This window comes from Rhipicephalus sanguineus, chromosome 1, assembly GCF_013339695.2.
Source record: "Rhipicephalus sanguineus isolate Rsan-2018 chromosome 1, BIME_Rsan_1.4, whole genome shotgun sequence".
NCBI classification, from domain to species: Eukaryota; Metazoa; Arthropoda; class Arachnida; order Ixodida; family Ixodidae; genus Rhipicephalus; species Rhipicephalus sanguineus.
Window position 1 is genome coordinate 230,316,492 of NC_051176.1, and position 14,346 is coordinate 230,330,837.

The 14,346-nt window shown below is 44.1% G+C and overlaps 1 protein-coding gene across 2 annotated transcripts in view; it reads left to right on the top strand.

Moving 5' to 3' along the window:
• Positions 1 to 14,346, top strand: part of LOC119373920 (MOG interacting and ectopic P-granules protein 1) — a 54,917-nt gene that overhangs the window by 34,475 nt on the left and 6,096 nt on the right. The window contains exon 3 of one of the 2 annotated variants that reach the window (XM_037643986.2): positions 9,668 to 9,769. The exons of the other annotated variant lie outside the window; for it this stretch is intronic. Coding sequence (XP_037499914.1) covers positions 9,687 to 9,769 — 83 coding nt within the window. The 5' untranslated portion in view covers positions 9,668 to 9,686. The remainder of the gene's footprint in view (positions 1 to 9,667; positions 9,770 to 14,346) is intronic. 2 annotated transcript variants of the gene reach the window in all.

Sequence of the window (14,346 nt, forward strand, 5' to 3'; positions counted from 1 at the left end):
GGGTCTGCATGGTTCTTGAAGGAACACTAAGATAAACTACAATTTATGTTAGAGTGAAAGGTGAATGCCTGAGAACATCTAAAACATCAATATTATGCACAGCTGTGCTTCAGTAATCAAGAAAGTAAGGTTAATGTAGGACATGATTTGTGCAACGAGTGCGACATTCTGGTACTAGCCTGGTGATGTAGGGGGGCCTCAGTACAATTAATCACAAGTACTCAGTCTACCCTTGACAAAAGAGATAATTGCAGCGAATTACAAGACAGAATAAAATGCAGGTTGCGCATTTCTGTTCATGGAATAAAGGACTTCTAGACGTTTCCCTCGAGAACGACACGGGTAGTTCAGAAGTTCCGTTTTCACCTGGCTGTGCTCCACTGGTGCGGCCTAAAGCCCCTATACTTCGTAAAAGTACCGCCATCTGCTCTCCCCTCCGCCGCCTCCACTCCTGCGCGCTCTCGCGCGCGACGGCGGCGCCCCCTCGAACGCGCCACGCGGACGCGTGAAGCTTTCAGGCCGGTTGCGCGCTGGCGCTGCCACTTCAGCCACAGCTTTTCTAGTCCTGCCGTGGTCGCGTGCCATGTCTCGCATACGGCTGTGTGTAATGACTCTCTTATTTCTGCGTTCATTTTCTCAGTTGGTGTAGGTGTGCGCACCATCTAATTCCCTTACAGCGCGCCAGGAGAGCTGCTGCAAGCAATGTACAATTTGTAGCAAACTGCATGTCGTTTACGGTTCTTTTCGGAGCGCAGCGTTTTCCCGTGTATTTATTGCATCGGCAAGAAATATTTACATGGCAGCTGTGATGTCAAGCCACGCCGTTTGGGAAGGAATAGTTCCCGTGCGTATAAACTATCTCTATCGTATATAACTGCAGCAATGCCTGCAATTCCCATGAAGGTGCTCGATCAAAATTTCATGACATTTCATATATGTTACTTCTCCTCGGCCTGCCCGCCGCGGTGATGTAGCGGTTTCGGCGCTCGCCTGCTGACCCGAAGGTCGCGTGTTCGGTCCCGGCCGCGGCGGTCGCAATTCGATAGAGGTGAAATGCTAAAGGCCCGCGTACTGTGCGATGTCAGTGCACGTTAAACAACACCAGATGGTCAAAATTTCATTTCCGGAGCCCTACACTACGGTGTGCCTCATAATCATATCGTGGTTTTGTGAAGTGGAAGATTTATGCTTCAATAAATTCAGTTGTTAGTCTGCGCTCGTCCTGTGTACTACTACTTCTTGTGTTCCGTCAACCGCGCAGTTTTTTACCATTCTATGTCATACCAACTAGCCCCCCAACGCACTTTACTCAAGTTAGGTGGAAATCTTATCACAGCAGCAAAACACCATAAGCGTCGGAGAACGTTCTAAACATGAATGAACGTTTATTAAAATAAGCGCATGGCTGCGCTTTAATTGAAATTTAAAATTTATTGCTTTGATCTACTGCGCGTCAAACAGGCATCTGCTGCAACTACCGCAGCGTGTTGAAACTTATGCGCTAAATCTGTGACGCGATAATTCATGATGACACGCCGGCCGATGAGCCGCGGTCCGCTGAACTAAAGCCCCGCTCATGTTCCGATTTTGCAAAAGGTTCTGACTGTCACCCAGAAGTGGTTCGCCAAATTAGACAATATGATGGAGGAGCTGCACGCAAATGCACTGCTTTCGATAAATCCTGCGCGCTAGGTTTTTTTTTTTTTTTTTTTGCTATCGCACTTTCATTCCGACGCACGCTCCGTCTTCGCCCTTCCATCCGCACATCACAGTGAAAGGTTAGTAGAATATGTGGAACACAACCTAGTGTTCTAGTGCACGACATTCGTTCTTTCAGAGTTATTAATATGTGGGGTTTTACGTGCCAAAACCGTGATATGATCAGGAGGCACGCCGTAGTGGAGGCCTCCGAAAATGTCGACCATCTGGTGTTCAAGACAGTCACTTGCTCGAGAAAGTGACTGCCTTGGTGCATGACAAATAACACGAAATTTCGCGTGACATTGAGTAAGTAATACACCACATATCTCACACGGCAAAGCAAGACGCCTGTCAAGAGTAAAAACGCACGAGCACTTACCTCACAAAGCCGCGCCGATCTCGGCTTGAAGTTTGCTCGACCGATTCTGTGGAGCTAGATTTTGCGACGACCTGCATTTTCTTTTCCGCACGGAATGCAAAAAAACTTTTTCCCACGGGTGTCACGGTTATGGCAGCCAAACGCACAGCAACCCGGCATCGCGACAATACGAGCGAGACGCACACGTACGCTTCAAACTTCGTGCGCTTCGCATGGGGCGAACACACAGCACATGGCACGTCGGAGTGTTCAACATGGCGCCGAGAGGCAAAGGAGACAAAATACCGAGAAAGAGGGCGCGCGCTACCACGTGACCACAGTCGCCCTATCAGAGGCGTGGAGAGGAGGAAGCGGCGTAGATCAAGAGAAAGCTGTACTTTTCCGAAGGTATAGGGACTTTAGTGCGGCCGGGTCTCAGTGGTAGTTTCGTTATTGCACGTTGCTTGGTGCACGTGCTTTACTCTCTCATGAAACTCGCCCTAACTGCAAGTTCGACAAAATACTGCATCCATGTGATGTTGTCGGATGCCCGTATGTTGAGTGCCACTTGACCAACAGCAGCTGTAGCCAAGAAGAAACTAGTAGCAAGAAACCGCAACGCCAGCTGTTGGGCAGTAAAGGGCGGGCATGGCAAATGCTATGTCACAAGCCCCTTCTGAGGCGGGCAGTTTGAAGAGCACCAACGGCATGTGGATGACTAAAGCGTGATCTTCTTTCAAACTAAGCATTTCCTTAGCATGAAACAAGCACTATGAGGTTTCTAGAATGCTATTTCAACAATCCATGTCAACTTAGTATTTTCTTTTAGTATCCCCTGAATCAGTAAAATTGCTGATTACCGTGGTAATTGTGCATTGTCCTCTGAGGGTGCCAGAGACTTAACATATCAAGTTTCAGGAAATATTGTTAAGCCAAGAAGGCCGAAATAGCAAAAAAACACTTTAAAAAATCAGTGACGTCACGCAGGCATTCATGTGCATATATTTTGGCATTCACGTGCAGAACCTATGAAGTGCCAAATTGCCCCGATGACAAATTGTAATAGTACTTGCAAGTTGTCATTGTAAAGCCATTTGTAAAGATTGTCCACCACACAAAAGTGCCACACACACAAAAAAACTTTAAAAACACATGGAAGCAATAGGAAGTACTTAATAAATTTGTACAGAACCCTTATACTACTATTGCGCTTAGGCTACTGTAAAATGCCGAGCAAGCACCCCCCCCCCCCTACGGTGAAGGATAATCCGACCAGATTTGGAGGGGGGGCACTTGCTCGGTCCCGGACCGAAATTCAAAATGGCGGCGGAAGAGCCGCTAAAAATAAAAAATGCCCATCCATGTTTCTAATGAAATGCTTTATTTACTGTTTTTATTCCCCCTCATCACTGTCAAATCATTGAAGCAGCGACCGGCTTGACCAATATACCACCGGCCACATGACAACGGAATTCCATAAACAACATTAGATATGCGTTCAGTGTACTCATTCTTGTGGTTCCTTTTACACAAGCGATGCTCGTCTTGAAAAAAAGTGGCCGCAGGGGAGGGGCCGCTTGCTCGGTCACTGGCCATTTCAGATCTCCTGAAAAAGGGAGGGGGGGGCGCTTGCTCGGCATTTTACGGTATAGTGTGCTCATGTTTTAAAGGTGCTGTATCCTGTTCATTTTAACATCCACCACTCCACTGGAGCTTTTAGGACAAGCCTTGCACAGTCTTTATGTAGAGTCAGAAGTGCAGTCACTGTCTTCCGAAGGCATATTCCAGTTTTACATATTTCCTGAAAATAAATTTTAAATGTGAACATCCCTCTTAATTTACCGTAAACAGTACCATGCGTTTATTGCTTTTCAGTAAGTGACCTACAGTAAGGGTGCCCTTCTTGCTTCTTATGAGGAAACCCTGTAAAGTAATGATATCCTGTTCTTGAACATCATAGAGGGCTCCAATAAAGCTGCCACCAAAGTGGCGGCTCGCTGAGGTTGACACTACTTCATTTGTGGACGTCGCTAAAAACACCCCTGACATGCACATTTGGACGCATTTTTTAGAACCCCCGTCAACATTCTCTCTCTCAGAATTTTACACAGATGCATAGAAATAGCATGCTGGTGTCTCTTATGCAGTTGTTGGTCCATCATTTTTGGAATCCACCATCTTGCACTTCGAAACAAGTATCTGCATGCCAGAGACTTATACAGTAACATTGACTGCAGTGTATTAAAACAGCAACGTCATTATACTTACAGCCTCTTTAAAGGGTTACGGACACCAATTTTTGAAACAGAGTTTACTCTGCCATACAAATCTCCTGTATACAGAGACAACTCTGAGCAAGTGTGAATCTCGGGAAATGGATATTGTGATATTAATTCAATTTTTGCATGGCGCACCTACTGACATTGATAGTAGCGTGACAGTACTAATTCTGGTGACTTAATGCGCCAGTATGGCTGGTTTATGATGTCAGACACCAAAACATACAAAATGGTCACTTGTGCGACGCCAATAAAGTGATGGAACGGAGCTGCCATGGAAACGTCACAATATTTTGCATGAGCACACGAGAATCTCGTACCATGTTGTGACGTCAGGGTACAGTAGGAACCGAAACTAGCTTTTAAAAACATGTAATTAATTTTTTAGGGTGCACTCACACTTACAGTATTTTCTAGGCTCTTGAGGGCTTGGACTTTCATTTGATGCAAAAAAAAAATGACAACTGAAAATTTTCATGTCGTTACCCTTTTGAGCGTTGTAAAAACTGTCTCTCAGTGTGTTGCCGTATGCTAGGTGCTTGGGCACAGAGGCATTGACAGCAACAAAAGCTTGTGATGCCATCCGCAGCTGTCCACATCACAGATTTGAAGCCCTGCATTTGAAAAAAACTAAGGTGCTCTGGCAAAACTGGCAGTGCTTGTGGGACACTCAAGCTTGTAATAATAAACTATCTAATTAAGCCACAGTTCAGTACTTCGTCACCACTATGAAGTCACAGCAAACTGATGTCCTGTTTCGTCCACTCAAGATAGGGCACTTCAGTATACACAATTTTGTGTTGAATGGCAGTAAACTTTTTGTATGTGATGAATGTGGTAAAAGACTAACTGTCCTCCATGTAGTGTTGGAAAGCAGAAGCTGAGGGAGAAAACTTTTCTGTAACATATCAACAGCATATCTACCCAACTGTTCATTGGCACATAACAACTTGTTGGCGTCAAGTTTATTTGTAGTGACTTTAATGAGGTTTGTGCACTGCTGTTGTAATTTGTTGTAAAAATTCTTTGCACAGCCTCCATTTAGAGGGCGCTGTTACTATGGTACATTCTTTGTTTAGGACATGTCTCCACACCCGTATGTGCAAGGGACCCATCTTTTTGTGCATGGCATGTCACTAGTCACCATGATATTGTTATGCATGTATGTTATGCACTTTAGACCTATTCTTAGGCCAGTACACAGCCATGTTGCATCTATCATTACTAATTCACTCATTCATTGAAACTTCACAATCACTCATTTGCTTGGCCCTCTTTGGCCATACCTTGTGCCATTGAAGTCCATCATCATCATTAGCCAAGAAAGCAAGCAATATGACTATAGTCTGTTACAACCCAAGAAAAAATGTCAGCTCTGCCCACACCCATAACTGTCCCTCCCACAGAGAATTTGCATAATTGCTACATCCAATAGCGCTTACTCATTTTTGTGACGTCAAGCACTTCTCGAGCGTTTTAGATAGCTGACTTTTCCATACAGACACACGTTTGTGTTGCTGGTTTTAGGTCGGAAACTTGAAACGCCCTGGTAAATCTCGTGAGGAATTCCAACATCGCTGCTCAGCTAAACGTAATGTTTTAGGTAGTAACGACGAACCTTTCACACTGAATATGTGTAGTATTTACATTAGCTGAGAAAAAGCATTTACAGTTCGAACGGAAACCAACTAGCACGACTGTCCTTTACAGGTAAAGGGCAGGTGTGCTACGGTTTAGTGGCCGGAGCTTGTTTGACTATAGTGGAGTTTTGTTACTTAGGTGTGTGTGATCAAAGCATGGTACAGGAAACACTGAATTCTTGTGGGCCTTGGAGACATTCTCGGGATTATTATCAGTCGATTAACGTTTTTTGGTGTTATTTCTTAGCAAGATTTACTAGAAATAAGTGAAATAGAGCTCCTCAAGGGCTAGAGGATACGGAATGCGATTACTGTTGAGAGGATCAAGAAAGGAAATGATACCAAACCCATGAAACACCTAATTCTCGCCTTCGATACACGGTATGTACCAGTCCATATTGGATGTGCAACACTAGACACATACGAGAGACACCATGACGTCTTGGTATATGTCTAGTGTTGCGCATCCAGTATGAATCGGTACCAACTCGCCCAATTGTTAGTAGTTATGCTACAAATTTTATCTGTCAGTTCATTCAAAAAGCATATATAAAATCGGATGAGGTCATATGTCTGAAATCCACATTAGTACATTCAAAATGTCACAAGTTTGGTCGTAGGCCTTTGCGCTGAGTGTGCTGCCGGTGACCATGAGGCACTGGTCCTCACTGTGCCAACATTTATAAAGGACACCCTGCATATTCTCAATCCCCTTCCAACTTGGAAGAGAGAGAAACAAAGCCTAGCCCTGAAAGTCATACAGAACTTTTGCTGAATGGAGCATGGGAATGGTTTTCTACTGTTTAAAACCACATACAGTCATCATCTGATTCTTCATACTCTCTGGGGAGAGAAAAATTATGCAGAAAATTAGGTAGTCCTGAAAAACGAATGCATGTCTTAAAAGCTGCCCTCAGTTGCCAAAGCAATGATCGAAATAGCTCTGAAGGCCTAAGTAGGCACCTTGGTGCTCGTACTGTGATGGGAAATGTGTGTGTTTAATTAAGGAACGCATCCCGTGACAGTGGCCCCTGTCCATTCTTGGTATGCCTCACCCGCAATATGTTGCATATGCGGCAAATGTTGTGTTTGGGAACCGTTACAGCTGCAAGCTGATTGGTTAACGAGAGCACTCATTCTTGGCAGAGAAAATCGGCAAAGCAGCATTAGTGACTTAAAGGACCCCTGACACCAAAATTGAAACCTCGAGATGTTTGTGTTGTTTGACTTTCCTGTATACGGGGGCACATCTGACCGATTATTAGCGACGAACGTTGCCTTTAAGATATCTTAATTTGGCTTTAAAGTAAGCATGAGTGCTCACTTGAGTTGGCTGCACCTTGCGACATCCTGGTATGACGTAGATAGAGGCCCCGCGTGACGTTCCACGAGTAAAGCGAGTATTGTGGACGTCACAGAAGGTTTGCGGGGCGCACGTGCACAATACGACGACTGGCACCCGGTGAGGCCTATTGTTCCGCACCCCTCTCGCTTTGTTGTCGGGCTGCTCTCGAGGTAGTGACGCTAAAATGGTCACAATTAACTACGCTAGAATTAGTTATACGATACGCTAGAGCATTTACGATTTAACTTGGGGATTACCAGACCCAAAGCTACAAATTACAGTAAAAAAGTCACCAACAAAAATTTTGCTGTCAGGGGTCCTTTAAACTAACGCTTTGTTGGATCTGCAGTCATGGCAGAAGGTCAAATTATGCACATTCTTATACATAGGCTCTATGGTGTACATGGTGGGGCCAGGAAGGTGTCCAAATTGTCTGGATTTTGCGAAAAACTGGTCATTTAATGTATATGTTGATGTGGGCACGTTAGAGAGCAACTGGCCTTCACCATCCTCAGGCTGACATGCATTATGCTGTTAGCAGCATAGGTCGGCAAAAAAATTGGAGCTCACTCAGACTCACTCAAGAAATATATTTTGCTCTGAGGGCTCACTCAAACTCAGACTCATCAAAATTTTCCTCAACCGGATTCACTCAGGCTCACTAAACTTTTTCTCAACCGGACTCACTCAGTCTCAAACTCACCAACATATTACTCAGCCGGACTCACTCAGGCTCACGGCTTCACCTGATTCTGAGTGAGCCTGAGTGAGTCGATTCATGAGTCCGTTGGTGTAAGGTTAGCTTTTTCGATCATGGTATCAATCCTCTTTAACGCCAATATCGCACATAATCGGTGCTCTATGATACACCTTTTGATCCTGTACCTTCAAATACAAGTTAACATCATATACCATATATCATCATCATTATATATCAATCCAGTAAGCACATTTTTATGTCCTTACTGATATTTATGTCTTTACTGACTCACACGAGATATTTTTATCAAGAACTTCACATGAAAGAGTTTGTGGGAGGAGGTTATGGCTTCCCTTCCCCGAACTCGTGTTTCTGATCAACAAATAATGAAGTGGCACATGAATGCTAGTGTGCTCACATATGTGTGAATAGACTTGAGTATAAACGTAGGCTGATATAAGGCTGATAGTAGCATTTAGGGCTCACTCGGACTCGTACTAGCTAATATTTTCCTGAACTGGGCTCACTCGGACTCAGACTCACTAAAGTTTTCTTCAACCGGACTCACTCACCAAAATATTACTCTTCCGGACTCACTCAGACTCATGGCCCGATCTAAGTGAGCCTGAGTGAGTCGACTCATGAGTGAGTTTGCCGAACTATGGTTGGCAGTGGTGCCATTTCTCATCTACTGCTATGCCAATTCATGTGATAAAATTATGTACAAAATTCGCGTAGGCCACCAGCGTGGTGGTCCATTTGCTGTGATTTCTGGCCATTGTGTTCTGCAGTACAAGATGAAGGAGGTTGTCGGCAACTTTGGACAAGAGCAGCCACAGGCTGTAAGCAGCTATTGGAAGTCCACTGTGGAGAAGGATTTCATTAAGAAAATCTGAGATATTCCTGGTGCATCTAGTTAGCAAGGCCTTAGTTATGGCATAGTGCATTGTGGCATCTGTAGTGACTGCGATCCACTTATTTCTCAATGTTGTCATAAAAGGCCCAAGCAGGTAAAGACCAGCATGTTAAAATTGTTCAGAGGGACTGTCAGTAGGGGACGAAGGTGTCCAGCAGGTAGCTCAGGAACTCTTTTCCAGCATTGACATACCTGCTGTGGAGCTTTGCGAAGTCTGCTGTAGAGCTTTGTTGTCAACATAAATGATCAGAGCCTCCACAAAAACATAGGAGGTAGGAAGAATATAAACATTGTTTTTACACTGAACATTGATAGTTAACATGGCTGACCATCATATTTGTGCTCTAGTCTGCTTCCCCAAGATCTTCTGTCAGCATGTTGTTCATTTGTCACTCCATAACAATGTTGTGTCACCTGGTGGCGTGGCAAACATTGTAGAAGTTGTGTGTCAACATTTGGCACTTCAGATAGAGGTCTATGAGCTTAATGGTTTTGTTGACTCTCACCATTCTTTGTGTACAGAACTACTAAATCAGTAAATATCTCATGGGCATTCGAGTGTTGCAGTTTCACTGCATACCACACGCTGCTCTTTTGTGCATCTGTTACATTAAGCCTCAAGCCTAGGTCCTAGCAGCAAGATTTTATATTTGAAGCTATAACAACAGATGGCTGTGTTTTTCCTTTACTCAGTTGAACATATGTGCTAAAGTTTGCCTTTTTTACAGGCAGGCTCCTGCAGCAAAAATGGTGTCCACTAAGGGGGAAAATACTAATGAGTCAATGCCAAGCAGCACAGTACACCTTCCAGGAGAAAGCAAACATAAAAGGTTTGTTAAAACAAAGTGTGGCATGGTTCCTCTGGTGATGCTATATGTACAGTGAGCATACCCCCCCTCCCCCTTTCCCCCCCTCTATTACCACCTAAGAGGTCATATGTCCGTTGTGCACACAGTTTTGGTTGCACTGTAGTAAGCAGTGAAATTTGTAGCAAAGACTCCTACTGTGGTTTATGAAGCAGAGAACAGCCTTAAAATAAATGCAACATGCACAGTGGTATCACCATGCTTTGCAGTTCAGTAATAAGTGTTGTGAGATTTGAATATCAAAAGCTTGTTGTCGGTGCAACTGCTTGCATGTTTACAAGATCATGATATGTAACTGAGATAACAGAGTGTAGGTTCACTGAAAAAGCATAATCCCTGTGCTGTGGAATATGCTTGCTGGTTGTGTTCATATTTTGCTCCCTTTGTGTTCTAATGGAAAGTATAAAAGGCGCATATAAGTGAAACGACACACGTGCTGATTAGGCAGGTGCTGGCGTTGTCTCATTGGCACCTGTGTTGTCTTTCTGCTCATCCTAATCTTTTTGTGGTGTTTCCAGAATGGTACATAACCAAGTAGCCTAAGGCAAAACATTTTCTGTGAATTTTTGTGATAATGATTTTTCAACATTAAAATACTGCTGTTTGGGGGTAGAACTAAAATAGCTAAAGCTTAATCGAGTGTCCCAATTTCTCGAGCTAAAGCAAATGAAGTGACCCAAACAAAGCATGATATTGGGGCTTATTCGTGGAAGACTTTATGCTGAATTTTATGTTCCACTCATAATTGTAACATGGTGTGGTGTAACTAAAACTATTGCTGGAGAGCGAGACACCGCATAAGTTCATTGACAAGCGGCTTTTCCTCAAACATTAAAGGGGTACTGACACCTTTTTTCGAAGGCGAGTTTACTCTGCCATACCAACCTCCTGCACGCAGAGACGGCTCTGAGCAAGTGTGAAGCTCGGCAAATGCTGATAAGATATTTTAATTTGATAATAAAGTCAATTTTTCCATGGCGCACCTACTGACATCGACACTAGCTTGACGTCAGGCTACAGTACTAATTCCGGTGACTTCATGCAGCAGTCTGTTTAGTTGTGATGACGTTAGGTACCAAAACTTCCAAGATGGCCACTTGTGCGTCATCAAAACTTCCAAAATGGCCGCTTGTACGTCACCAACGGAGCCGTCACTATATATTGTGCGAGCACGTGACGAGAAGCTCATGCGGTGTTGTGACGTCAGGGTACAGTAGAAACCGAAACTAGCTTTTAAAAACATACTGTAATTACTTTTCCAGGGCGCAGTCGCGCTTAGCACTACCTTTTCTAGGATCTTGTGGGCTTGACCTTTCATTTGACGCAAAAAAACGACAACTGAAAACGTTCGTGTCAGTACCCCTTTAATTGCACCATGCTCCATCAGGTTTCATACTCATCAAGCATGTTTTTAAACTTCTTTCTTGCCAACATATTTCGTTGCCACTTTCCACTATCAAAGCATTAATTTTATTTAGGCCAGCATGTGATTATTTCTGTTTGCACTTACAGGTGACCATAAACAATTCAGAAAACATGGTTTATCAACGTGAGAACTAAATTACGTTTATGTATTACAGAAAAAAATGCAAGAAAGCTTGCTAACTATTTTTAAGTGCCATTATGTGTTCCCTTTGTTTTTGCGTGACTGGTGCTCCAGTTACTTGATCAGTCAATCAGAAGCAAACCCATACTTCTCAGTTTTCTTGTCTTGATTTCAAGTATATACAACACATATACAGAACAAGTGCTGCAAATAAGGATCCATTTAAAGGTTCTTGGTGGTAGTTATCACCTAATTTCTTGAAGATCACTTCAAATGTCATTCGTGATGTGCTAAACTCTTTCCCTACTGCGGGGAATATACGCGTTTTTTTGTATGTCACACTAGATCTTTTTTGCTGAAGGAACTACTGCACCTACGGAAGAGGTGCACGTGCTTTGAATGAAATGCTTTATTGAATACGCATGCATTCACAGCTGGTATTCGCCCTTGTCGGGCGAATGAAAACGGTGAACAAGACAGTGAAAATGGCGGGGAGGGGCGCTTGCTCGGTCATTAGCGCATATTTTAAGTCTTCTGAAAAAGCAAGGGGAGCGCTTGCTCGGGATTTTATGGTATGTTCATGTAGTGTGCAGTCATAACTTCAACTTGGTAACATTGAAGTGTGGACTAGCTGGTTCTGCCTAGTGGAAAAAAAACAGCAACTTGTTGATATGGGGACTTAAAACCAAAGCATACCTGCCAAGTCTCCCGGATTACCCGGGAGACTCCCGGATTTTGAACGTTTCTCCCGGTTGTACAGGTCATAGGAAAATCTCCCGGAAATCCAGTTTTGCCCCGCGCGTCCAGTGCATTGCGCGCTCCGTGCGTCACGGTGACGCGAGGTGGGACGTTTCGCGTACAGATGCGCTACACGCAATTTAAAAATTGATCCTAAATGTGTTATAGGTTATATCGGCCGTTAATATTTCGTAGATGATGCGTTTGTGTACACACAAATCTATCCCACAAGTTATCTCGCCTTCAAAACTTTGTGTCACTGCTGCTTTAAGTGGACAGCCCAGCACTTAAAAGGGTAGCCGTTACCGATGTCTGTCGAGATAGCGTGTTCACCAACGCTTGCGACCGTTCCCGTCTCAACGGCGCCCCTTATGGTCCCTTGCCCGACAAAATAACTGGTAAGCAAGCGACGACAGGTCTCGCACGCGGGGCGATGTTATCGCATGTCCCCTTCGCGCGACGGTGACGGCTGGGTCGTTTCATCTCTGATGCAACCGCGTTCGTCCCTAGCGCTAGCGCGCATTTACTCGCACGTGAAACAGACGATGCGTAAGCGACGTTATCGATTTGGACTCTGTACAGATCAGCGGCGACCGCAAAATCCCGCTGACAGTGCCATATAATTGCTATCGCAGTACCTCCCCCCCCCCCTCGTTGAGTAGATCTCCCGGATTCCGTTTCTCCAAACTTGGCAGGTATGCCAAAGAAAATGACAAGTGCTGACTTCCACCTGGCAAACTTTGTTGCACATGTGAAATATATGCATGTTACAGTGAGCAGTACATGAAGACTAGCAAAAAAAAAATATATATATATATACATGTAGAAGTGTGGCTTGCTTTTGTCTTGCATGGGCTCCTCTAAATGTCACAGTTGATAAACTGGCTACTGGTTTACTAACACTTTGTATGCTTTTGTGTGCCATCCGGGTGGCCAGAATGAGTTTTTGTGAAGAAAAGGAAAAAAGAAACATTTGCACATCTGAATTTTGCCTATTTTCTTTAATTGGTGGGAAATTTGATGCACGTAGGGGATTACAGAGACCTTGCTTCCGCCTTCAGATTCCACCTGGTGATAATTTTTCCTGCCATGGTTTTTTGTGTACTGCTTCCCTCTTTCGCTTGGTATGTGCTATGTAGACTATGGTCTACATAGCCTGTCTGCAGACAAGAATAGGTTTAAATGAGGTCAACATGGCAAACAACAGCAATTCACACAATGATAAACAAGGTTTTCTAACTATTCACTGTCATGCCTGTGCGTCGCACCCCACTGTTGGAACAAACCAAGGTCGAGCATCAGGATCAGTGTACACATGAAACTATCGAGGCCACCCAGATGACGCATGAAGGCATACCATGTGCACTGTGGTGGTACAGTGGTTAGTGTGCTCTGCTGCTGACCTGAAAGTCAGTGGTTCGATTCTGACTGCGGCAGTGGCATTTCGATGGAGGCGAAATGCTAGAGAAGCCCACGTAGTGTGTGATGTCAGCGCACATTAGAGAACACCAAATGGTCGAAATTTCCGGAGCCTTCCACTACAGCATGCCTCATAGTCACATCGTGGTTTTGGCACATAAGACGTGAGATTTTTAGGGAAGCGCATCTAATGACGTCAGAAGTTGCACTTCATTGATGCTTTTTTTTTCTGTGCTAAACTTCACTTGTTTCTTTCCGTAATGTGTATATTTTTTGGTGCACTAAAGCTTTCCTGTGGAAACTCAATGCTTGTCCTTGTAAAAATGTTGTGCTGCTTACCTTCAGTTTACCCTGGTGCAGCACACAATCAAGGGTGTTCTTCACTTTTGTTTTGGCGGACAATGCAAAACGAACTATACATGAAAAAAGGAAATACATATTTTGCATTTTTGAAGTGAAAATGTGTTGTTGCCTGGTGATTTACTACTCATATGCCGCACGTTTTTTTAGCCAATACAGATCTTTTTTTATGAGAAGGCTGACAATAAGGCAACTGCCTTAGTAGGCAAACTGTACGTTGGTGCAGACATATTTTGCAGCTGCTAAAGTTTTTTTAGAAAGACTAATAATACCCCTGTCACTCGAACAGCCTTAACCGCAGTTAACAACGATTATGGTTAACCACGATTAGAAGTAGCTACACAGCAGACGTAACCGCAGTTAGTCTCCCAACCGTGGTTATTGCAAACCAAGCGAGGCCAGCACGGATTACCCTCACTAAAAGAGAAGCTCGCAAGATGGCATACAAGCTGTGAATGCACCAGCCGTGAACCGGCGC